At 54.9% G+C, this 25,680-nt stretch overlaps 1 protein-coding gene across 2 annotated transcripts; it reads right to left on the reverse strand.

Annotated features, from left to right (window-relative positions):
• Nucleotides 1–516: 516 nt before the first annotated feature.
• HADHA (hydroxyacyl-CoA dehydrogenase trifunctional multienzyme complex subunit alpha) lies at nucleotides 517–25,593 on the reverse strand. 2 transcript variants are annotated; one of them, XM_048298173.1, is made up of 20 exons: nucleotides 25,481–25,593; nucleotides 20,504–20,545; nucleotides 20,348–20,418; nucleotides 19,125–19,258; nucleotides 17,840–17,978; nucleotides 16,748–16,867; nucleotides 16,564–16,666; nucleotides 12,541–12,663; nucleotides 11,805–11,923; nucleotides 10,980–11,036; nucleotides 8,637–8,746; nucleotides 8,236–8,370; nucleotides 7,461–7,632; nucleotides 6,671–6,757; nucleotides 5,042–5,182; nucleotides 3,920–3,988; nucleotides 3,477–3,672; nucleotides 3,020–3,134; nucleotides 1,938–2,083; nucleotides 517–1,047 (listed from the first exon to the last, which is right to left on the reverse strand). In XM_048298173.1, exons 1-20 carry the CDS (start codon nucleotides 25,566–25,568, stop codon nucleotides 902–904), a joined length of 2,313 nt encoding a protein of 770 aa, XP_048154130.1. In that variant the 5' UTR covers nucleotides 25,569–25,593; the 3' UTR covers nucleotides 517–901. The 2 variants fall into 2 exon arrangements, with proteins under 2 accessions (XP_048154130.1, XP_048154132.1); XM_048298175.1 differs by lacking the exon at nucleotides 25,481–25,593 and adding an exon at nucleotides 23,165–23,359.
• Nucleotides 25,594–25,680: the final 87 nt, after the last annotated feature.

Genomic DNA, 25,680 nt, shown 5'->3' on the forward strand with positions numbered 1-25,680 from the left:
AGAGGAGATGATGTCTTGGCCCAGTTTTCAGTCTGGGAGCTTTGAAAGACAGGGAGAGGTGACATGAAGAGCAGCACTGTTCAGCTCCTGGCCCAAGGCCTGCCAGGGCGCAGGAAAATGGCTGGAAGCTGGAAAGGAAGCCAGGGAGGGGGAGCTAGGCCAGTGACAGGTGCCCGGAGATTTAAAGCCTTTTAGTTTAACTTGAGCTCTCCCCACAGGGGGCCCTTCTGGCCTTTGGCTGCTCGATCCGCAATTACAGGCGCGCCCATCTGCCAGGATCTCCTGCCAGGATCACCCGCGGCAGAGGGAGCTGGAGGCTCCTCACAGCCCCTGCGTGATGGCAGAGGCTCCTCACAGCCCCTGCATGATGGCAGAGGTGACAGTGCTTTGTCCTGCTGCTGCTATCCTGCCCCTCCATGGGTCCCGGCCCACATGGACAGGACCCCAGGGCAGAGCCTGAACCAGTCAATCCTGACTTGAGCCGTTCCCTCAGGGAGATGGGAGGAGAAGCAGGAGTCCAAACCCAGGAGACAGGGCTTTATTTTGGTGGATGTTTATGGAAAGGCAAGGCCTCGGCTCCAGCCATGTTGCTGGATGCTACTGGCCAGACTGGGAGCTCTGGAGGCCACGGCACGGAGGCAGAGGCAGCAGGAATTCCCTCCCCCAGCACGGACCCCCAGGCCCAGGCTGGCACGGGACGGATGTGCCCAACACACAGTGGCTGATAAGGCACTTGAAATGACTACAAGCCATGAGGCAACCTGCTGCCCCCCTCCTTCCTTCCTTCCTTCTTCCCTTCCCTTCCTCCCCCGGGAGCTTTGGAGATTAACCTACGAAGAATGGGGTGTTGCGGGGAGCTGGGGCCCGGCTGGAGGAGCTGTCGGGGTGTCACCAGGCCACCTCACTGGTGGAATTTCTTGCTGGGGCTGTTGGCGTGGTCCAGCAGGAGCTGGCACGGTGTGAACTGGCTGCCGTACACGGCCTCGTACTTGCGCAGTTTGTCCACGAGCTGCCGCGCGCCGTAGGAGTCCGCGAACCTGAAGGGACCTGCAGGGACAGGGACACAGCGCTGACAGGGAAGGGAGAACCACCAAGGTGCCTGGAGGGGTCCCAACATCCAGAAACAACGGCTTTGTCCCATTCATCGTTCCCCACAAGAGACCCCCCCGTCTCTCATCAGGGCACCAGGACTCTGCTCCCCGCTCACCTGAGCTGGGCAGAGGCACTTGAGTGCTGGGGACAGGCTGGGACATGGATAATCATGGAATCATGGATGGTTTGGGTGGGAAGGGACCTCAAAGCCCATTCCAGTGCCATGGGCAGGGACACCTCCCACTGTCCCAGGCTGCTCTGGGCACCCTGTGCCAGGGCCTGCCTACCCTCCCAGGGAACAATTCCTTCCCAATATCCTAACCATGGGAAGCCATTCCCTGTGTCCTGTCCCTCCAGGCCCTTGTTAAGAAGTCCCTTGGGGCTGCTCCTTCAGTCTGAACTTGGCTCAAGGAGGGAAAGCACCAGGCATGTGGCAGAAGCAACTCCTTGGGTCCAAGAGCCCTTGGCGAACTCCAGCAGCAGTGGCAAGAGACAGCATCAGAATCATGGAATTTAGGGTGGAAATGCCCTTTGAGACCACCAAATCCAAACATTCCCCAGCACTACTGAGACTACCACTAACCCCTGTCCCCAAGTGCCACATTCACAGGGATTTAAATCCCTCCAAGCATGGGGAGTCCACCACTGCTCTGCACAGCTGTGCCAGGGTTGGACAGCCCTTTCCATAAAGGAACTGTTCCCAATATCTCACCTACACCTTCCCCGATGTAGCTTGAGGCCATTTCCTCAGGCTGCAGCTCAAACCTGGCCTTCACTCCTGCCTTGCCACATGGCTAGAGCCCACAGGGAGCTTTGGAGCCCAAAGCACAGCCCAGAGCACTCACCTCCCAGGCAGGGCGGGAAGCCCAGGCCGAACACAGCACCGATGTCCCCCTCCACGGGGTTGCTGAGGATCCCCTCCTGCAGGCACATGGCTGCCTCGTTCACAAACCGCGTCACCAGGCGCATCTGGACGTCCTCGTCGGAGCAGCTGCAGGAGAGAGGCTGTGAGGGAATGGCCATTCCCACCTGGGCAGGGAATGGCCCAGCCCTGGGACAGCACTTGAAGCCAGCACAGGTGGGACACAGAGCCAAGCCAGGGGTGGGAACGGCCTCCCTGGGAGTGTCCCAATCCACATGAGGATCAGGGCTAAGCTCTGTGACATTTCCTGAAGCAGGCACTAAGAATTATGGAATGGTTGAGTTTGGAGGGGACCACTGGGGCTCCTCTAGTCCAACCTCTATGCTCAAGCAGGGTTTCCTGGAGCATGGCACTCAGGATTGTGTCCAGATGGATTTGGAATAAAAGGGCTTGATCAGCATCTGCGTTCAGCAATGTCATGGAATCACAAACCCATCTGGGCTGGTAAGGGACCTTAGAGCCCATCCAGCTCCACCCCCTGCCAAGGGCAGGGACACCTTCCACTGTCCCGGGGTACTCCAAGCCCCGTCCAGCCTGGCCTTGGACACTGCCAGGATGGAGCAGCCACAGCTTCTCTGGGCACCCTGTGCCAGGCCCTCACTGCCCTCCCAGGGAACAATTTCTTCCCAGTATCCCATCCATCCCTCCCCTCTGGCACTGGGAAGCCATTCCCTATGTCCTTCTCCACAAGAGACCCCCCAGTCTCACCAGGGTAACCCAGGACTCTGCTCACCTGAGCTGGGCAAAGGCACTCGAGTGCTGCGGACATGGATAATCATGGAATCACGGATGGTTTGGGTGGGAAAGGACCTCAAAGCCCATCCCAAGTCCCAAGTCCCTCTCCAGCTCACCTGGAGCCCTTTTAGGCCCTGGCCTAAGGTTTCCCTGGAGCCTCTTTGTCTCCAGGTGAACACCCCCAGCTCTCCCAGCCTGGCTCCCTGGCAGAGGAGCTCTGGCTCTTGCAGCATCACACACAGGTACTCACAGTCACACACAGGTACTCACACGTCAGGATTCGCTGGGATCTTGAACTTTTCCAAGATCTCATCCATGCCAGAATTCACACTCCTGTTCTTCACTCCCTCCTGGTAGACATAGAATCCCTTCCCTGCCTTGCGACCTGCAAGGATCAAAGCAGACAAGTAATCTCCCGCCATGTGTCCTGTTTCCTCCCGACACCTTGGATCTTGTTTTGTGACTGCTGTTCCTGCTCCTGGAGCAGAGGGAAGGGACTCAGCTCCACCTGACCCCTTGGCAAGATGCTGCCACTGTGCCAGGCCCTAATGCCTTCTCCAGGTCCAAAGGACAAACACCACCACTGCTTCTGGGGAGGGATTCCTGCCCCATTCCCAGGGCTGCTCTCCCCCTGCTTTCACCTGGGGCAGGAGAGGCTGACGGATGCTGGTGCTCTCCCTGGAGCAGAGGGGACACCCTTTAGCTTGGGAACAGCTTAGCAGCTCACCTAAGAAGCCTTTCTGCACCATGAGCTTGAAGAGGTCGATGCTGCCCCCTCCGAAGCGCTCGCCAAAGGCCTTGCCCAGGTCCTCGGCCACGTGTGTGGCCACGTCCACGCCCACCTCGTCGATCAGCGTGGCCGCTCCCACGGGGAAGCCGAAGGCCGTGGAGATGGCATCCACTTTCTTCGGGTCAATGCCCTCCTGCAGGATAGGAGGGGAAGCGATGAGATCTCAGGATGAGGTCCTGGAAAGCCAGGGTGGCACAGAGAGCCCAGCCCCATTAACTGACTGCAAAGAGGAGCCAAGAGCAGGCTGGGGATGACCACAAGACCCAGGGCTGGTGACCCACATCCCCTCCTGCCCACACCCAGGCTGACCCCAGCTCTGGCCAAGCAAGAAGCAATTCCCATGACTATTGGGGGATGCTCAGTAGCTGACGGACACTCACCTGGAGAACTCGGACCACCTCGGACAGCATCGGCCCCAGGCACCTGGTGGTGTAGAATCCAGGCCCATCCTGGGGAAGAGAGTGCAGCAGGGAGTTCTTGGCAGCACCAGAACTGTGGTTCACAGCCCAGGCTGCAGTTCAGACACCCCAACCCCCATCTCCAACACTATGGTACTGACTGCTAGAATTGGTTTGGGGTTTTTTCCCCCGTAGAGCTCAGCGGTGTTTGCAGGCTTCCATGAACTTAGTCCCTGGAAGTTCCCATCCCAGTGTTTTTATCTGAACTAGTGTCTGCAGGTCTGGAGCAGGCTGCTGCTTCACCAAGCCCAACAGACTGGTGAGGGAAAGGGCATAAGCCAGTTGTTCTACCTCTGCTGCTCCCCACAAAGTCAGGAAGCAACAGATGAGCTGCAAACTGCCCTTCAGGGAGGCAGCTGAGCTGGGGACGAGGCTCAGGGGAGCAGCACCGTGTCCCCACTGGCCTTTGGAGCTGCTCAGAGCACTTTTTAACAACCAGTTTTTCCAGCACTACAGGAGATGTGCTCAGCATCGCTGGCAACCTCAGGAATCAGGGAAAAGACAGGGACACTTTCCACTGTCCCAGGTTGCTCCAAGCCCCATCCAGCCTGGCCTTGGACAATTTCAGGAATGGGGCAGCCATGGCTTCTCTGGGCAACCTGTGCCAGGGCCTCTCTACCCTCCCAGGGAAGAATTTCTCCCTAATATCCAATTTAAATCCACTTTTCTATGTATTCCTGCCCCTCTCCCCCAAGATTTAACCCAGACAGAGGAGGGTTCCTGCTCACTGACTCTGTCCTTGCAGCCTGCCAGGGAGCTGAGGTGGTGACAGTCCTGTCCAGACTGCTCTGTCTGGGATGCCCTGGAAGCCATGTGGGGCAGGAGTGCCAGCTCCTCGTACTGGCCCTGCACCTGTGCCTGGTGGCTTTCCATGGCTGCTCTGAGGGACATGTGAGGATCATCTGCACACTTGCCCCTTTCTGACCTCCCTTTTCACTTCTCAGAGGAGCAGCCAATGCCAGTGTGTGCACAGCCATGTTTCACCCCCGCTCAGTGTACAAGCTCTGTATGACCCAGCCCCTGCTCTGTGTAGTGTCCCCTCACCTTCACCACGATGACAACTTTGCCCTGTTTGAGGCCAACAGCAACAGCAGAAGCCGCTGTGTCCTGGGAGGTTTTGTCTGTGGTGATGATTTCCAGCAGCTGCATCTTGTCAACAGGGGAGAAGTAGTGCATCCCTATCACCTGGCAGAGGGAAGAGCTGAGTTCAGATGGATTCTGGCTCCCAGAGGGATCAGCTGGGCAAGCTGAGTGCAGAGGGAAGGCCAGCATGGGCTGCAGGGCCCTGACCACGCTCTGTATCCCTCTGTGACAGGAATGCTCTCCCATTGCCTTCTCTCCTTGGTTTTCCCAAGGACACAGCACAAGCCCAGGAGCTCCTGCCTTTGAGGATTAAGATACAATTTTTACAGGACCACTTCATAGTCTGGCAGCCAAATCTGCCTGGGAATCCCAGCTGAGCTCATCCTCAGGGAAATGATGGGCACAGTAGGACTTGGAGGGGCACCTGAGCTGGCAGGGCAGCCCCACCCAGCTGCTGCATCTGCTGGGCTCAGACTGGAGCAGCCCTCAGGGAGTCCCTGCATGCTGCCTGTGAATGTTTTTGGTGAGGAAATGAATTTAAGGATGAGAAGGCTTCTATCCAGAAGCTCATTACAGAGGGAAGTGCAGCCTTCCTCCGGGAACAGCGTTTAAGTGGAGATTATCCGGCTGTGTGCCTCACTTTCTGAATGTGACCATGCCATCAGCCTGTCACCTTCATGCCTCCTGGCAGCCACACTTGGCACCAAGCCCTGCGTAAGTCAGGGGCACCTTGCTGAGTTGCAGGCTGCAAAACTAATTAAAGAAAATGCTCTAATTAGTTAACTGACTTCCTATGAGTTTCCCCATAAGAGCCATTGCACAGGCAATTTAAACAGCAAGAGGATGTTATTTGCAAGGATGAACAAATGAGGCTCAGTTGGCAATTTGGATGCAACAGAGGTCTCACAGCAAATGAGGAAGAGGCTCAGCAGGGTGACAGGAACCTCCAGCAGGTCACCTCATGCTCACAGGCACCACAGGTACCCCTGGCAGGGCAGTCTGCTGCTGCCTCAGGGCTGTAGGGATCAGTGCTCCTGCTCAGATGCACTGAGGCTGGAAAAGCCCTGCAAGAGTCCAACCTGTGCCCAATCCCCACCTTGTCCCCAGCTCAGAGCACTGAGTGCCACCTCCAGCCCTTCCTGGGACACCTCCAGGGATGGGGACTCCAAACCTCCCTGGGCAGCCCCTGCCAAGGCCTGACCACCCTTTCCATGGAGAAATTCCTGCTGATGTCCAACCTGAACCTGCCCTGGCACAGCTTGAGGCCATTTCTTCTCATCCTGTCCCTGTTCCCTGGGAGCAGAGCCCGAGCTCCACCTGGCTCCAACCTTCCACAGCTTCTCTGCCCCCACGTGCACCAACACCTTCTGATGTGTGCTGACCTGCCACACCAACATCACCCTTGGGGTGAATCCACATCCACCTCCTTCCCACCTGCCCCAAGATCACGAGCTCTTTGCTCAAAGCTTGCACTGGGAGCAGAGGATGAGCTGTGCCATGTCCTGAGGAGGGAGCAGAAGGTCCCTAAAGCAAAGACACCTCACCATGGACAGCTCTGCACAGGGCACGTGGCCCTGAGGACTCACTCACCTTCTCAGGCCTCTTGCTGGCAGCAGCGATCTGGCTGATGGGGAGGGCAGAGGTGTTACTGGCGAAGATACAGTGAGCAGGGATCACCTGGGAGGGGGACAAGGGACAGGACACAGTGAGCAGGGATCACCTGGGAGGGGGACAAGGGACAGGACACAGTGAGCAGGGATCACCTGGGAGGGGTGGAAGGGGCTGTGTCAGCACACAGGCTCCAGAGTTGGATCTGGGCCCTGGGAGATCAACACCAGGGAACCCTGGCAAATGAGGCAAACTGGGTTTGCTCATTAGAAACTAACTGGAAAGCAGTAGTTCAAGTCAGCCAGCTCTGACTTGCCCTGAACTATCCCCAGGTCTGCAATATCAGCCCCAGAGCTTCCATGTTTCTGCCAGGCCTCTGCAGCCACAGGAGACACTGCAGGGAGCACCCCGTTCCCCCAGTGTGCCCTTGAACGGAACAGAGGGACAGCAGGTGAAGGACTGCGAGGTGTGGAGATAGCAGAGGACACCACTGTCACATCAACGTCCTCAGACAAACGGAAGCTTTTTTTGGAGCACCCCCAGGAATCGGAATGTCAGAACTGTTCCATTCAGCTACCAGTTCCTTACTGAGCAGGGAATGTCCCCAGCAAACAGAAAGGCTGTCCCTGATGCTCACCCATGTCCTGATGTAAGTGATTTGTACCAAGAACCCGACTGCAGCACAAAGGCGAGGGGACAAACCCAGCAGCACAGCCCAGGACCCTCTGCCACCCAGGGCCACACCCAGGGGCTGCTCTGGACTGGTACTCACGGCCTCCACCTCCTTCAGCACTTTGTGTTTGACGTTGATGTCCTCGAACACGGCCTCGATGACCATGTCTGCCTTCTCAAAGCCCTTGTAGTCCAGCTGGCCCATCAGGTTGCTGAGGATGGAGTCCCTCTCAAACGATGTCAGGCTCTTCTTCTTCACCTTGCCGTTCAGCCTAGGGAGGGACAGCTCTGTCACTGCTCCTGAGTGGACCAGTCAGGCTGCTGGAGGTGCACCACAGGAATCCCTCCTGTCCCTCTCCCACAGCTGGCACCCAAAACTCCATCTCCAACTCTGCAGGACTGTCACTCTGTGTTCTGACCCCTCCTTCCATGTGGAGACAGGGGAGTCCTGCTCCTGTGGCTCAGCTGAAGGTCAGTCACTGACATTCCTGATGATACACAGCTGAGCACTATTACTGCAGAGCCAGGAGAACATGGAAGAAACCCAGGAAGAAAACTCTGGAATGCCTCCCCTGACATGGGCCTTTAGGTAGCCAGAATTGCTCTTTCCTTAGCTCTAGAAGTTACTGCTGAATCTAATACCCAAACTGAGGTCTCTGCCTACCTAAGGAGCTAAGGCTGAGCCACTGGGCCTATCCTACAGCAACATGCCAGCACACTGCAGGGGACAACATTAAAATAAAACTTTTCTGTGACATCCAATGGCTCCTCCAGCAGAACAGCAGTGTCAGGAGTTCCTGGTGCTGACAGCAGAGGAGAACTGTGACTAAAGGCAGCCCAATGTCACCAGAGCAAATCCCCCATAACTCACATACCCCTTGTAGACCTGCTGCTGGCCTCTGTCCAGGCCCTTCTGTGCTGTGTCCTTCAGAATGGTCTTGATGCCCTTATCCACGGAAACCTGGGCGATCCCGGCTCCCATAAGCCCTGCTCCCAGCACAGCCAGAGTCCTGCAGGGAAGGACCAAGGGGACACATTCAAAGCTGGACATGGCAGAATTCCCATCGCTGCTGCCAGACCCACACAGCTCCTGCCATCCACCCAGGCACCACTTGAGAGTGAGGCCACACAGGACTGAGGCTTCCAAACTGCAGCGGGTCAGCCTCTGGAGGCTGGAAACATCTGCTCTGATACACAGCTCTCCAGCCCACTGAGTCCCAGGAGCCTTTCAGAGGTCCTCCAACTGCTCCTTCAGCCATCCCACACTGGCACTTACTTGACCTCTTTCTGAGGTGTCCCAAACTTGTTCTTCTTGCAGTGCACCTGCCCGTGGTAGAGCCCCATCAGCGCCTTGGATTCCTTGGTCACTGCAAGTTGGCCAAAGCTCTGGAGGAAAGGGAAGAGGGAAGCAGAGTTTGGCATTAAACAGCTGCCTCAGTGCCAGCACATCAAAAACATGGCAAGGGGAGAGACAGGCACTGTGTGATTGCACAGGTGAGCAACCTGGATGGAAAAGGGACAAGGGCCCAGGTCACCTCTGAGGAGAGGCACCTTCTGGGCTCAGCACAGCCCACCCTGCACCACCTCCTCCTCCCCAAAAGCAGCACAAGGACGTGGAGCTGCTGCAGAGAGCCCACAGGAGGCCCCGGAGCTGCTCCAGGGCTGGAGCCCCTCTGCTCTGCAGCCAGGCTGGGAGAGCTGGGGGTGCTCACCTGGAGAAGAGAAAGCTCCAGGAAGAGCTCAGAGCCCCTTGCAGGGCCTGAAGGGGCTCCAGGAGAGCTGCAGAGGGACTGGGGCCAAGGGCTGGAGGGCCAGGACACAGGGAATGGCTTCCCAGTGCCAGAGGGCAGGGATGGATGGGATATTGGGAAGGAATTGTTCCCTGGGAGGGTGGGCAGGCCCTGGCACAGGGTGCCCAGAGCAGCTGGGGCTGCCCCTGGATCCCTGGCAGTGCCCAAGGCCAGGCTGGACACTGGGGCTGGGAGCAGCCTGGGACAGTGGGAGGTGTCCCTGCCCATGGCAGGGGTGGCACTGGATGAGCTCTGAGGTCCCTTCCCACCCAAACCATTCTGGGATTTGATGATTCCAGTTCCTCAGTGACAGGACTGGATTTCCCTGACATGAGACGCTTCCTACCCCCATGCATCCCACACTAATTGGGGTCACTGTCCCCAGAGATCCAGGAGGAAGGACCCTGTCCTCAGGCTTTGACCTTTACAAACAGGTCCGTTCTCTCTGACAGCAGCAGCCTGATCCTATTTTCAGAGCATCACAGGTAACAAAATCGAAGGCCTGCATAACCTCCCAGCCCTCAGCACAAATGTTCTGAGGAACACAAAGACAGCACAAGCACACACAAAACAAAGGTTGACTGAGCCAACTCTGCCAAGGAAAAGTAGGGAATGTGGTTTGGAGCAGGCTGTACCTTCCTTCACCACTGCCCTGCAAGTTAAACTATCCAAAACAAAGCCTAGAAGAGAATCTGCAAACTCCTGTCCTGGGGGAGAGAGGGAGGCAGTAAAAAAGCCATGACACTGACACTTATTATTCTTCAGGGGTTCTGGGAAGATCTCCATGCTGCTGCTGCTGCTGCTCTCAGAAAAAATCCCATTCATTCTTTGCTGTAAGGAACAAAGTATCCCATGGCTTTTATCCAGCACCAGACCAAATGTGGGAGGAATGCACAACCAGCAGGGATGGGGCACAGCCAGGAGGGCACTGGTAAGGTGACAGCTACAGCTCAGAGCAGGCCTTGGCACCAGAAGGGAACAAAAGGAGTTACAAAGCACGTCAGGGAAGTGGGAGATGGATGGATTTCACCAGCATTTAAGGGGCAATGACCTTGGGGATGACCCAAACACAGAGATAATCGGATGGGAACGTGGGACTGCTGGAGACTCAATCTTGCAGAGCTGGCAGTGCCCAGGTAACCTCACCTGTGACTCTGTGCACAGACACAATTACCTCTGTGGCACCAGAAATAACAAATTTGAGCACAATTGTGGCAAAAACAGGACCAGTGAGGAAAAAATAAATAGGGATAGGTTGTTTATTATGGCAGAGAAATGGAGGGATGAGGATGGCTGAGGAAAACAAAGATTCTGTGTGTGTGTGGAATAAACGGGTCACACACAAGCTGCTGGGGAGGACACCTGCCTGCTCCAGCCCTGGACCTGCCCACCACAGTCTGTCCTACACCCTCAGTTAAACTCTACTCCAGTTTTCCCTGTGTCCCAGCAAAGCTCAAGCAGGACTAGATGGTGTTTAGGACATGAGGCTCATGTGACAGCATGGTCAGATGAGTGAGATGAAACACCTACAGCCAGCTCCTAGAGGGGGTGTGGAACTTCAGCTCTGCTCCCCCATCAAGGAGGAGCAGCATCAATCACCCACACTGGCCCTGCCTGTGAGTGGTTTGAGTTGAGGCTCCCCATCCCTGGCAGTGCCCAAGGCCAGGCTGGACAGGGCTTGGAGCAACCAGGGATAGGGGAAGGTGGCCTGCCCATGGCAGGGGCTGGAATGAGATGAGCAGCAGCCTGTGATGAACCCTCTGCGTGGTTAAACACAGATCCCCTCACCACACCATTACCTGATCCCTGCCAGGATCTCCTCTCCTTACCTGGGATTCAATGAGGTATCCAGCATCATTCCCCTGATCCAGACCAGTTTTTACGACCTAATCCAAAAGCAGTAAAGACACCACGGCTCAGTCATGCTGCAAACACACACTTTAACAGGATTCCCTGTTGTCTCCAGCGACCCCTCCCCAACTTTCAAGGCACATTTCAGACTCCCTGAGTCCTGTCCCTGCTGCTCTTAGCAGAGCTGTGTCACCCTGTCCTTCTAGCACAGGACAGGTGAGGAGTTTACCAGCAGGTTCATTTTTAGCCATCCCTTGTGGTTTTAGGAACTGTGCTCCTGTAATGTCACTGCTCTCTGAATCCTTCACAGGTTTTAAAGAAGTCTTGGCAACAACAATAGTGAAAAGTCATTTCAAAACGAAGATTCAATCACAGAGCATCTGTAACAGGATGTCTGTGTAACACAGGGGACTAATGAAGTATTATGTAGTTAGTGCTATGAAAATTAAAGCAATTTCTATTTTTATGGTGTCGAACAGGTCCCCCGAACTCTTCAAAGACTGTACAGAAAACCTGGGAAAAGAGCAGCTGAAAGTTTCATGGACAAAATATTCCAGCTAAGCCTTCCCTCAGTTGGGATTCCTGCTCTACCCCTCACTGGTACCAGTACCCATAAACTGGTGATCATATTTTGGGCAGTCATTCTGAATTCTACCCCACAGCCAGCACTCCTCAGGACTGATGTCTGTGAGGATCAGGATGCTGGCTTGACTCAGAGGAAGGATCACCTTTCCCTCTGCCTGTCCCACATGATCCCGCAGATCCACCTGCCTGCAGTTCCTCCCACCTCCCAGGGGGGTTACCTCGATGATCTTCAGAGGAGCAGGGTAGAGTCCTTTGGTTTGCTTTTGAACTTTGCTCTCCACTGTCTTGTAAACTTGCTGCCTCATGAAGGGAAGAGCCATGGCATAGTCTGTTAGCCCTGCAAGATGGGACAAAAGAGGGGTCAGCACAGTGCCAGGATGGGCTGCAAAGGTAAGGCACTACAAAAGTGAATATCTGCACTAGAAACGTGCACCTGAAACCCAGGCACAGGCAGCAGGGGCTGCTCAGAGGTTTCCCGTGGATTATTCCATGGACGAGTCTCACTGAGGGCTGAAGTGTCCTCCTAACACAACTGGTGACAGACTGAGCCCCGGGAAGCAGAATTCCCAGAGATGTCCCCATTTCTGGGCTGTGCTATCCAGGATCAGCACCGAGCAGCCCCTTGTGCCTCTTCCCACCTGAGTTCACGAGCTTGGTACAGAACTTGCCACAAAAACTTTGCAGATGGACAGTCCCTGGAGGCACCTGCTCCCTCTCACTCCTTGACGCCTGGCTCCCTTCCAGCAACCTCAGGAGCCACCATGTCCAGCTCTGCTAAAGCCCAGATCTGCAGAGCAATGTTTCCTCTACCACCCCACGCTGCTCAAGAGATGATTCCAACATGAAATAACGAGGTTTTGAAATGGAATTGAGTAGGAGCACGAAGACATCCTGGAGAAGCCAAGCTGGATTACACTCACTGCTGTCCCTTGGGATTTCTCCATGCTGACTTACTCTGCATGAGCCCTCTGGATCTCTTGGCAGACATAGTCTTGTTGGCCAGTCCCCTGGCAAAACCAATGGCCACCTCCTCCAGGTACTCAATTGTTCTTGCTTCTGGAGTCTTCACTCCTGGCCCTGGGGAGAGCAGAGAACACAGCACAAGTTATCCCCGGGGGTTGAGGACGCAGGGAAACCAGGACCAGACACAACATGATGGGCCTTTGAACTGCTCCTGCTCCTGTTTGGCTTCTCTTGGTTATGAGCAATGGTGGAAAGGCTCAGCAGGACCATATGAAGGCCCCACAGGATTTATGCAGAGGGCATTGTGCACAATTATGCTGGAATGCCAGCTCCCTGTGGGAGCAGGGCCAAGTTACATCCAGCTCTGCAATCACATCAGGTTGCTCAGGGACCTTCTGCCAGCCTCTGGACACTTCCAAGGACAGAGGTTCCATGACCACTCTGGAGGTGCCTTCAGCTCCTGACCATCTTTTTGCCACTTGTGCCCTTTATTCCTCAAACCTTCCACTTGCCATAATTGCAGGCACCCAGAATCCCGAGGGAACTGAGGTGTTCTGCCTCCCCTCCCTCTTGCTGCACCTCTCCTCTCCTCTGTGGAACAAGTGTGCCCCACCACACTGTGCCAGTGCTGAGCTGTTAAACACACAGACAGCATTTCGGGAGTGCTGAATCCCTGCAAATCACCTGTACTGGAGCCAATGTCCAACCAACCCCAACCTTTGAACCCAGTGCAGGAAACCTCTCACTTGCTTTAGCTACTGCGACACCTGTAACACCTGGCCCAACTTAAAGCTGTCCCACAATGAAGTAAGCCACCACAAAACCAGTTTTAGCAGCCTCTGAGGGTGGGTTGCACAATTTCCAAGCACAGGAATCCTCCTCATTTCCAGACAATTGTATCATCAGGACAGGAGGACACAGCACAGGAGGCAGCTGTGAGATGCTGCCAGAGACAAACTGAGTCATTAATGACAGAGCAGTGCCTGTGAAGCTGCACAGGGCCACCATGTAGACCCTGGAGCTAAATGCAACCTTGGGCTGAACAAACCCAGTGAGATGACAACCCTGTGTCCCTGCAGCTGGGCAGGGACATTCACCTTCATACCAACTGCTCCAAACACATCCAGATGCTGCAGAGTCCTCAGAGCTAAGGAAACACCCCACAGACACAGATAAAATCCAAAATCAGAAACTCCCTCCTGTTTCAGCTCCCACTACTCTCCTCCTCCTCCACAAAAGGCTGAAGTCCTCAGTTTTAAGGTTTTAATCACAGATTTTTTTGGTTGGGAAGGGAATGTTAAGGGTCATATAATCCTCCCCCTGCCATGGGCAGGGACACCTCCCACTGTCCCAGGCTGCTCCCAGCCCCAATGTCCAGCCTGGCCTTGGGCACTGCCAGGGATCCAGGGGCAGCCCCAGCTGCTCTGGGCAGCCTGTGCCAGGGCCTGCCCACCCTCCCAGGGAACAATTCCTTCCCAATATCCCATCCAGCCCTGCCCTCTGGCACTGGGAAGCCATTCCCTGTGTCCTGTCCCTCCAGCCCTTGGCCCCAGTCCCTCTGCAGCTCTCCTGGAGCCCCTTCAGGCCCTGCAAGGGGCTCGGAGCTCTCCCTGGATCCTTCTCCAGGTGAGCACCCCCAGCTCTCCCAGCCTGGCTCCAGAGCAGAGGGGCTCCAGCCCTTGGAGCATCTCTGTGGCCCCTTTGTTTCACCCCTCTCTGTGTAACACCTTGAGGGTTTTCACCCAGCAGACCCCAGAAGCTGCTCCCTGCTGGGGGAGTCTATCAGCAAGGAGGAGATAAAGCAGCACAAACACTGACAGCTCAGGGAAGCTCCCTGTGGAAGTTTCCCTCCTGCCCTGGCAGAATGTCAGAGCCAGTCCAAGGAAAAACAGGCCAAACAAAACAAGTTGATTTTACAGGCAGCAGACAAAACACAGCTCAGAGCTGCTGCATAATCTCCATTTCAGCAATGCCCAGTGGGTTTTAGAGAATTCACTGGAAATCTGAGAGCATTTGGGAGTTGAGAGCTCAGACTTCACCAGCTTCCAAATTCTCTTCTCACCATTCAAGGCTGAGACCTTCAGCTTTATGGCCTGATGTGCTCTAAGATGTCAATCCCTGGTTTCCTGTTTCCAGCAGCCTGGATGCATTAACAAGTGCTGGATTCTGATACTCCATCTGAAGAAAACTGCTGTTCATTTAAAGTCTGAGCTGTGAGAACCATTCCCACCAAGTGGCTGACCCCACATATGTGGGTTTACTTTACCTGCAGTTAATTCCCAGTGTTTTGTTGTGTCCTAACCCGGGAGCTCTGAGCTGTCCTCTCCCATTTGCTTTCTTTTACAAATGGCACATGCCACAGCTGGATCCAGGGAATGCTGCACAGCTCCTTGCTGAAGGAGAACTGATTGCATGCCCTGAAATTGCCTCCTGATTGATGGTGTCTGTCTCCTTCCAAGCTTTCTGTCATCAGTTAAAGCATCACCCCAGGTAGAGCTGCTTTCCCCAGACACAGAGTGAACAGGAGCCCTCCTGGCACTGGCTGCTGTTTGGGTAACAAGGAATACATCCAATGTTTGCATATCATTTGTATTTCTGTGTTCCTCCTATGTGCTTCTCTGGGCTGAGCCAGGATTCCCAGCAGCTCCTCACAAAGCTCACGCTTCCTTTCAGCAACTTGGGTTAATAAAAAGCCACATCTGCTGGCTCTTAAAAACCAATTCACTTCTAAGCAAGTATCAAGTGGGAAAGTTTATCCAGGCTGCCTCCAGCCCTGGGACCAGCAGCAGAAGGATGTGGAGCTGCTGGAGCCAGTCCAGAGGAGGCACCAAAGGGATCAGAGGAACAGTTCTACCATGAGGAAAGGCTGAGAGAATCGGGATTGCTCAGCCCAGAGAAGAGAAGGCTCTGGGGAGATCTAATTGCAGCCTTCCAGTGCCTGGAGGAGCTGACAGGAAAGATGGAGAGGGACTGGGGACAAGGCATGGAGGGACAGGACACAGGGAATGGCTTCCCAGTGCCAGAGGGCAGGGCTGGATGGGATATTGGGAAGGAATTGTTCCCTGGGAGGGTGGGCAGGCCCTGGCACAGGGTGCCCAGAGCAGCTGGGGCTGCCCCTGGATCCCTGGCAGTGCCCAAGGCCAGGCTGGACATTGGGGCTGGGAGCAGCCTGGGACAGTGGGAGGTGTGGGACTGGATGGGCTTCAAGGTCCCTTCCAACCCCGGCCATTCAGTGATCCAGCACTGGCCTGTGGGCCAGCACAGACACCAGGGCTTCCCTGGCACTGCTCAGGGTGGGCAGCAGCACCTTTTTGTTCATTTTATTTTCTTCAGCATCACCAGTGTGCTCTGGCCATGCTCTGCCTGGGGAAACCACGCTCAGCACCCTCCAACTCCGTGGCAGTGCCAGCCGGAGCCGTGGCTTCCCTTCCAACTCCTGGGTGGGGCTGACCACACCTCTCAGGAGGCTCTGGGGGATTTAGTCCTCAAACTCCTGTGTTTAGTCACCTTCCAAGAAAGCTGCCCTAGTGAAAGAACTTTGGGAGCAATACATTATCCAGCAGCCTCCTCAGCACTTGGAATCCTGAAGTTTGCAGGGAATTTCTCCACCCAGCTGACAGCCAGCTGGCAATTCCAAGTGCCTAAGCCACGGGGGCTGCCTGCTCCAGCTCCCGTCAGGGATTACCATCTGCAGGCTGCAGAAACACAGACATCAGTCATCTATTGTCCTTCCATTAGGGGCTGCAATCTGTCCTCTGACATGATAAATGAGGAACGTGGGCTCTTATCTGGATAATTAGCTTAAGGAGAGCCAGCAGGCCTGCCCTCCATGCTGACCTCTCCTGTTCACTCAGCTTCTGCAGCAGCCTCACATTTCAAGGTCCCTGTGCTTGTAAGGTGGGAACAGGGATTCCCCTGCAGAGCAGGACAAAACCTCTCCACACATTTTGGCGAGGGGAGAGGTTCCCTGACAGGCAGCAGCACATCAAGGAACTGAGAGACACCGTGTCTGACCTAGTGGTTCCACTAGCTGGTCAACCAGCCCCATCTTCTTGGCTCTGTCCGCACGGATGTTCCTCCCAGTCAGCATCATATCAAAGGCAGCAGGAAGTCCCACCTGGAAGGGCAGAAAGAGGATTCCAGAGTGGGAGCTTGCCAGGCAGAAGGGGCTATAGACTCAAGTAGTCCTCTTACTCACCATCTTTGGCAGCCTCTGAGTACCCCCTGCTCCGGGCAGGAGACCCAGCAACACTTCAGGTGTTCCCAGGACTGTTTTCTTGTCCTTTGTTGCTACTCTGTAGTGACAGGCAATGGCAACCTTAAAAAAAGGAAGAGACAAGGAAAAGATTCCCTATGAAAGACCACAGGAGAACTGGGCATCCATGACACAGCTCTCTCCCAAACACTGTCTCAGCTTTCCTCATGACCCTGCCCCAATTCCTCAACCCAACTGCCCAAATTCCCTCTGTGCTCACTGATGGCTTCTCCTGGTGGATGACAGCAAGCAGGTATGAGATGAACATCAAACTCCCAAGCTGATTTTAAATCTCACCTAGACCATCAAGGGCTTAATTAATTCATCACACCAAGAACACAGTCCCATCTATGGATCAGCCATGAGTCCTGGTTTATCCCTGGACTGCCAAGTCCAGATGAGTCAACACAGTGGGTGTAAAAAGCTGTGACTGCTTGAGAAATCAGTACAAACTGAAGAGACGCCATCCCAAGATCACACTGCTTTAGTAACAACTCTGCTCCAGGAATTAGCAGAGCCTTGCAGTTTACAAACTCCAAGATGGAGGTTACAAGGCAGAAGATCCAGCCAAGGTGCTGGAAAGGAGTTGCTGGCAGGGTGGAGCCTGGCCAGGTCCCCACACTCACCCCTCTCACAGCAGCCCTATAAAGAATGGAAGTTGCTGGGATACAAAACTCACTTCATCTGAAAAGCAGCAATTTCCAGGCTCAACTCTGCCAGCAGCATTGATGCAGCTCCAATGCCTGCTGGAAACAGCCAGTTTTCCCTGGGACACTCATCTAAATATTAGCCTGGCTCACACAGGTTCAGATTTGATTTGCTCTCTTTCCACAGCAGCAGCAGAACTCATGTGGCACAGCCCTGAAGCACAACCAAGCCATTAACTTGCCACAAACTCATTTACATGATGTAATGAGCCCTCGTCAGCTCCCAAACCCCTGTCGCAGTACCAGTCCTGCCGGCATCATTTGGATAATCAGAGAACCAGCAGCGTCAGCTCCCACTCCTGCTGTGAGCCCCAGGATTGCCCAGTACCTCCAGCCCTCCTCCCAGGCAGCTGCCACTGATGGCAGCCACGATGGGCTTTGGAGAGTGCTCAATCTTTTCCAGCATCTTCTGTCCATCCTGAGAGAGCTGAGTCACTTCCTGAGCAGTCTTGCAGGCTTCAAGCATGCTGAGGAGAAGAGAGGTGGATCAGGAGGGGAAAAGCACTGACAAAACAGCAGGAAAATGAGAGGTTTTGACGAGTTTGTCCCTTTTTTCCCCACAATCTCCAGTGCCTGACAGGCAGGCAAGAGCTGATCAGGCCCCAGTTTTGGATCAGACAACACAAGGAGACCAAACCCAGCAGGGTCAGGCCCTGCACGCCGACAGGGCTGTGCCTGAGGCACTGAATGGGATTCCCTTGTGCCAGGGCTGTGGAAGCCTTTGGGAGAGGAAGAGGGGTCACAGGAAGCCTCAAAGCACTTGCCAGGAAGGGTAGAGGAAAGAGCCCAGGATCAATCTTAAGAGGAGCAGATGGCCAGTGCTCTGATGCCACACTGCCAATTAGAGGCTCCCTGTGCCAATTATTCTCCTGGAGGCTCGCAGCCTGTGCCAGGCAGGAGCAATTTGGGAGGCTGGAGGTGCTGAGGCCAGGAGACACCTCTTAACCACAGCCTGGCCTTTGCTCTGCTCACCTCCTTCCCTCCTGCACAGGGAGCGAGTCTCTGTCCCTGGACAAGGCCAGCCAAAAAAGTAACATGGTTTTGGAGGGTCTATTTGTAATTTTCCTCCTTTCCTCAGAGCTTTCTGGCTTTTAATGTCTTTAAGCAACTATTCTGTTCTGTCAGTGTCAGCAGTAGGAGCCAATGGCATTCCAGGTGCCAGTGGGCACCCACAGGATCATTGCACACCCTGGAAATGTTACCCAGGGAACCTGGGAGGCTGCTCCACACAGGGCAGAGTGCCAAACCCTGCCCAAGCGAGGGGCCAGGCTGGAAGGCTGCCAGGCACTCCAACCCAGCTTAAACGAGTCCTGCATGTGAATTATCCACTCTCATTGTACCCCAGACAGAAGGACAATGCCCAGCCCAGAGCCAGGATGGGTTTCCTTGGCTGCACCCCAGCACACAGGAAGGAGTGACCAAGTGCCACAGCCAGGACGGGTTTGAGGACTCGCCACACCCCCTTTGCCGAGGTCTTCACTTCATTCCAGCAGCTTTGGCATCCTGAGCACGTGGATTTCCCTCCCAGCCCGTGCCTCACCCCGGGGAGATGTCAGGGACAAGCTGCTGGATTTCAGGGACAGCTCCACCAGCTCCTGAGGCCCTGTGCTTACTTGAGATCTGCTCCAGCAATGAAAGAGCCTGGCTTGGAGGAGATGAGCACGGCGCTCCTCACAGCCTCGTTGGCCCAGATCTCATTCATGACGTCGGTGAACTCTGCACTCAGCTGCTTGGACAGGGTGTTCACCTGGGAGCAAAGCAGCACCGTCAGCAGGAGCTCAGCTCTGCTGCAAGTTACTTCAGCCTCGTCCTAGCACAAAACCCACTCCAGGATAAAACCCTGCAGCAGGTCATCTTTAGTTGGGAAGTTCTTCCTTAACCTCCCCACCGGTGGGTTTGTGGCCCCAAACACTGACTTTATGAGCTTGTAAATGTTTTTTTTTCTACATAATCATAGAATCACAGAATGGTTTGGGATGGAAGGGACTTTTCAAGGTCATCTCATGCAACCCCCTGCAATGAGCAGAGACACCTTCCCCAGACCAGGCTGACAACATCCCTCCAGCTTTACTGAAAGGCTGCAACAAGCAGGACAAATCCAGCCTGGGTTCTTCAGGTACCACCAAAATCCTCACGGAAAATAGGGTATTTCAAACCTGAGACTGCTGCTGCTCCTCAAAAGGAAGGAGTATATAGAAAAACCCTTCTGGTCTGCTACAATTAGTACAAGATTTTTCATAGCACTACTAGTTCAATCTTTATATCTCATACAGTATCAGAGCAGCTCAGCTGCTTAGCTTTAAAAACCAGTGTTTTACTGCAAGCTCTACCATAGCTTTGTAGAGAGCATGTCCATCTGTGAGATGACATCTGAAATTCACCACTGGTTAAGAGACGCCAAAGTGCATTTTTAGATGCATTCCTGAGATGTCATTTACAGAGTTTCTGCCTCCTGATACCTGAGCAACTGCAGCTGTATTGACCTAAAAAATGAAAATGAGCTCTATTTATATTGTATTCATGATAACAGAATCGGAAGCATTTATGGATTCCTAAGCACTGAAGTATGGACACACTCTTTAACCACTTTTAATCCAAGAATTTAATAAGATTTAGAATCTTTTTAAGATTTCTTTAAGATTTGGAACTTAATAAGACCTTAATAAGTGCCTGGGAGAGAGAAAAATTAGTTTAGCACACCCAAAGTACTCCAAGAGGCATCTCCAGATGTCTCATTAAAATCCCAAGATCTCCTTTTCCTATTTCTCCTTTGCTCCCAACTTTGTAAGGCTGCAGGTTAGAAAAGTTCTGAGCCTTAAGTGGGAATTTTCAATACCTTGGAATTTGGTGTGTTGAAGCGCACGACAGCAACATCCCCTTTGATATCACAGCTGACGTGGGTTCTGTCTGCAAACAAACACCAGGGTGGGGTCAGCTCCTGCTCCAGGGATTTCAAGGAAAAAAGGGATTTATAGAAAGGCTTCACACTTACTCTGGAGGGCACTGGAGGTGGAGATGTTACGGCAGGCATAACCTAAGGAAAAGATGTTACAGGTGTTAAAGGAATTCTCAGCAGTCTCAGCCCAACTCTCTCCCAGCTCCCCTCGCCTGCCAAGGGCAGCTTTTGGAAAACCCTGGGCACGAGCCAGTCCCTCCCCTCACGGCCTGACCTGTGCCCCCACCAGAGTCCAGCGGTCACACCACTGCAGTGACCTTCCCAGCACAGACCACACCCCTGCAGTGCCCAACTGAGAGCAGCAAAAATGAGATCCTTCTTCCCAACCAGCTGACAAGGGATGGAGCAGGTGGCACAGGGAGGTTTGCCTTTATTATCCTCATTCCAACCTCTTCACATGCTAAACCAGGGACCTTCCTGCACTTTGGGGAGCTTCAAGGTGATTTCCCTGCAAAGCAAACACAGCTGTCCAGGATATTTCTGTAAAAACACGTGCTGGTGCCAGCAAATGGGGCCACACACTTCTCAGTGGGCACAACTGTAGGGCCACAAAGGGCTCACAAAATATTTATTCTTGCCTCTATCTATCAACAAAATACTCAGAAACACAGATTGGTTTGGGTGGGAAGGGACCTCAAAGCCCATCCAGTGCCACCCCTGCCATGGGCAGGGACACCTCCCACTGTCCCAGGCTGCTCCCAGCCCCAATGTCCAGCCTGGCCTTGGGCACTGCCAGGGATCCAGGGGCAGCCCCAGCTGCTCTGGGCAACCAGAGCCCAGGGTGTCCCCACCCTCACAGCCAAAAATTCCTTCCCAATATCCCATCTGGCAGTGGGAAGCCATTCCACCTTGTCCTGTCCCCCCAGGCCCTTGTCCAGGGTCCCTCTCCAGCTCTTGGATCCATCTCTGCTAATGACATACAAAGCACATGAACGTGTCTTGTTCCAGAGCCCTCAGCAAACTCAGACCACGGGATGAACAAGTTCTGCCCGCAAGTTTCTGACTTGTAAATCTCTTTCTGCTCAGAAATTGTGTTTGGCCCCATGATCTCTCAGCACATGAATGAATCCCAGCTCCATTCAAGCAACCTTGCCCTTGACCCTGAGGATCCCCTAACTCAGATCCAGGCTGAATCCCTGCCAAAGCTGCTTTCAGTCTGAATTCCAGTAAATACACGTGTTACTCCACATGTATCTACCAGCTGGCACACAGCCAATTAGCCACGGGAAGGTTCTGCTCAACACTGATAGAACTTTTAGGAATGAAACATTCCCATTCCCAGCAGCAAGAAGGGAGAACAGTCCAATACCAGGAGAGTAAACTGCAAACTGTGCCTCCCCAACAGGTGTCCCCCCCTGCCACAGCCCCGTGACACGAGCTCAGGGCTGGGGCCCTGCTGCACTTTGGCCTCATTTCCACCTTGTCCGGGGTGCTGGCAATAAGGACTGGCCTTTGCTCCCATTCCTGAGCCCGGGATATGCGGTGTGATGGGGATGGAAATTCAACGTCAGCCTGTCCCAGCAAACAGGTCTGGGGTGCATGAGTGTGTCCTGTGCCCACAGCAGCATTTTATAAACAAAGAGTGAACTGGTTCCCGCTCCAAAGCTCCTCAGCAATATTTAACACTCACATGTGATTGCTGCATCCAACAATAATTGCCCTAAACTTTTTGTGTGCTCAAGTCAGGTACTCCTGAAAATAAGCACCAACATTCAATTCCCACAAACCAAGTGTGGGCTGACAACAATTCCTCTGGTGAGAGGTGCTGCCCAGCAGAACACCATGCACGTTTAACAGCAGTATTTTAACCCAGTAAAAGCCACAAAGCCTCTTTAAAGAGAAGGCAAGGGCTGAACAACTTCCCTGAATTCATTCATTCAATCCTTGGAGCAAGCTGGGATAGTGGAAGGTGTCCCTGCCCATGGCAAGGGTGTGGAACAAGATGAGCTTTAAGATCCCTCCCAGCCAAACCAGTCTGGGATTCCATGTTTTTTGCTCTTTACATGCCTTTCCTTTTCCATATCAGTTCCCAAGCAGATTCCTTCCATTAAAATCTTCAGCCTTGAATTCCACTCTGCCTTTCCATTCTCACAAAACAGAAGAGATGAAGTAGGAAAAGAATAAATCAGGAGCATGACTGGGCAAATCTCACTCCATTTGAATGTAAGCTCTTTTGGGAGAGGTGCTGTTAGCAGTGTAACAGCTGGGTTAACACAGGAGTGAGGTTTCTGTAGCCTGACAGTGGTTTGTTTTAAATCCAGAATATTTGTGGAAAACACGTTTTGCCACGAAACAAAAGCAGCTCCTCGGTCCCGGTCCCTGCACATCTGCTTTAGGTGTTGATCCCTTCAGCACTGCAACGGGAACGTGCCAAGACCGGAGCCAGAAAAATCCTCCAAAATGCTGCAGGAAGCAGCAGCCCAGCTGCACGCTTCCACCACGTCCTACCATTCATTCCAGAGCTAAAGCCTTGAAAATCGATTCCAGTCTCACTCATCCATTCACTTTCAGCTCAGACTGTCCAACACCAGGACACCAACAGTTCAGGTGCTCTCAGGACTTTGCCAAGGACTTGGATGCATCAGAGAATGGACAACACCCCATCCCACAGCCCAGCCTGCTCCTTCCCACTTTCTCTTCTCCCTGTTACTGCCTCGGCTGCTTCCCTGCCCAGCCCCTTCCCATCCTTCCACTCACCCGGACACAGCATGCTACTTGAACTGGGAACGGCCTCCATGGTTGATGACTCAGGGAAAAGCCTTTTTCCAGTCCCAAGCCCCAGCAGGATGGATGGGATGAAGCTCAGGCCACCTGAGCTGTCCCTGTGAGCTGAGCACGGAGCTGTGACCCGTGAGATGGGAAACTCCTGGCAAACTGAGCTTCCCAATCCACTGCGGGAACCTGCCGGCACACGGACACGGCCCAGCAGGTACAGCCAGCCCCGGAGCTCACCTGGCTCCTGTCTGCTCCCTGCCTCTGGGCTGCCCTGGGGAGCTTTGCATCCACTTCCCAAACACTTTGCAAGGCAGAACAAGGGTATTAATTAGTTATGAACAGTGACAGCGTCCTCGGAGCAGCTCCGGGGCTGTTTGTTGTTGTGAAGAGTTTTACCAGTCAGAACAAGAATTCCAACAGCAAGAGCCTGAGAACTCCCTGGAGTTGCCACAAGTCTCCTCATTAGTGACTGCACCGCCCTGTCACGTACAAACCTGCTGCAAGGCTGCACGTAACACAGGTGTGATCCCAGGAGCATGGAACTGCTCATGTTGGAAAAGACCTCTAAGAGCATCAAGTCCAGCTCTGAACGCAGCACTGCCGAGCCCAGGTTTGGGTTTAAATGAAATGCAGCTGGATTTTGGGTCAACATCAATACCAGACTCTGAGGCCCTTCAAAGTGCTCAAGTACAAGGTTTCTAGTGCTTCCCAGAGCTCCTGGGGACTCCTTGCCTTGGTAGCCAGGAAGCACCAAGCGAGCACTGTAAACAGGCAGGAGAGAGCCCCAGCCCTGCCTGCACTGGCAGGGGAGATGCCTCACACAAAATCATGGAATCATTGAATCCCAGGATGGTGTAAGTGGGAAGGGACCTCAAAGCCCACCCAGTGCCACCCCTGCCATGGGCAGGGACACCTCCCACTGTCCCAGGCTGCTCCCAGCCCCAATGTCCAGCCTGGCCTTGGGCACTGCCAGGGATCCAGGGGCAGCCCCAGCTGCTCTGGGCACCCTGTGCCAGGGCCTGCCCACCCTGCCAGGGAACAATTCCTGCCCAATCTCCCATCCATCGCTGCCCTCTGGCACTGGGAAGCCATTCCCTGTGTCCTGTCCCTTCAGGCCCTTCTTCCCAGTCCCTCTCCAGCTCTTCTGGAGCCCCTTTAGGCACTGGAAGGGGCTCCAAGTTCTCCCCAGAGCCTCCTCTCCTCCAGGCTGAACAATCCCAATTCTCTCAGCCGAGAGATCATGGAGCACCTGGAGACACTGACAGGCCTGGGCACACCCTCCCCACCCAGGTGGGAACACTGGGATACCCCTTCCCATGGATACATCTGCGTCCCTGCAGGGCAGCCACAGACACCCAAGGACATGGGGACACCCTCTCCTTTCCAAGCAGGCACACATGGCACTGCAGACAGGCACATGTGTCAGGGCACAAGGACACTCTCTCCCTGTGGATCAGCTCATGTGCAGGGATCATCCTGACTGGAGAGTGTGTCCCCCCCTCAATGCCAGGTCACAGGGACCCCCCAGAGCTGCACAGAGATTCCCACAGCATGTCCTTGTGCAAGGACTGGCACGGCAGAATGTCCCCCATGGGGGCACACCCCCCCCTCCCCCAGAGGCTCCAGGACATGGGGGGCCAGACCCTGCACTGGGGGAACCCTGGGGGGGGATGTTGGGGACCGGCCAGGGATCCCCCTGGGTGACTCACAGGCCATGGGGACAAACCCCCCGCATGGGGCACAGACACACGCGGGGACACCTCCCACCCCACAGCTTCCCCGAGGATCCCCCGGTCCCAGTACCGGTCCCCACAGACCCTTCCCTGGGAACACCCCACTGCTCCCAGTCCCCACGGTCACAGCACCTGAGGAGCCCTCCGGGACACCCCCCACCCCCTGCCACAGCACCGAGAGCCCCTCCTTGCGAAACCTGCTCCTCATCCCCTCAATGCCACCCCAGTCCTCGCCCACTTACCGCCCTGCCGGTGTTTCCCCACCTCTCAGTGCCCCCTCCCCGACCCCTCAGTGCCCCGTCAGCTCCGCCCTGCCCCTCGCACCCTCACTGTCCTCCTCACCGTCCCCCCCGAACTTACTTCTCCGTGGACCTCGTCCCACCCCAGTCCTCGCTCCCTCAGTGCTCCCCTAACGCTCAGTGTTCCCCCGACCCTTCACTGCCCCGTCGGTGACACCCTTGCCTCAGTGTCCCCCTGCCCGTCAGGGCCCCCACCCCTCAGCGCTCCCCTCACGCGGGGACACCGCACGCCAGCCTCTCCCGCTCCCCGCCGTCCCCCCGCTTACCGCAGGGCGGGGTGTGCCGCGTCGGGCCGGCCCTGGCGGCGGCCGGAAGGCGGCTGAGGCTGCCGATGGCCCGCACCGCCGCCGCCATCTTCACCGAGGTCGAATGAGGGAGAGGCCGCCGGGGGCCTGACAGCTCCTGCCCCGCCCACGCCGCCCCGCCCGCGCCCGTCCGCCGCGCCGCCCGCGCGCTTCACCGCCGC

The sequence above is a fragment of the Corvus hawaiiensis genome, chromosome 3, assembly GCF_020740725.1.
Source record: "Corvus hawaiiensis isolate bCorHaw1 chromosome 3, bCorHaw1.pri.cur, whole genome shotgun sequence".
Taxonomy (NCBI): Eukaryota; Metazoa; Chordata; class Aves; order Passeriformes; family Corvidae; genus Corvus; species Corvus hawaiiensis.

Bases quoted from the DNA above. Each gene is read 5' to 3' on its own strand.
- HADHA (XM_048298173.1), bottom strand. From the start codon at position 25,568: ATGGCGGCGGCGGTGCGGGCCATCGGCAGCCTCAGCCGCCTTCCGGCC. The intron at 20,546-25,480 runs GTAAGCGGGGGG...TCTTTTCCTTAG, and splicing joins GCGGCACACCCCGCCCTGCG to GTTATGCCTGCCGTAACATC. The intron at 3,135-3,476 runs GTGAGCTGCTAA...TGATCCTTGCAG, and splicing joins GGTGCAGAAAGGCTTCTTAG to GTCGCAAGGCAGGGAAGGGA.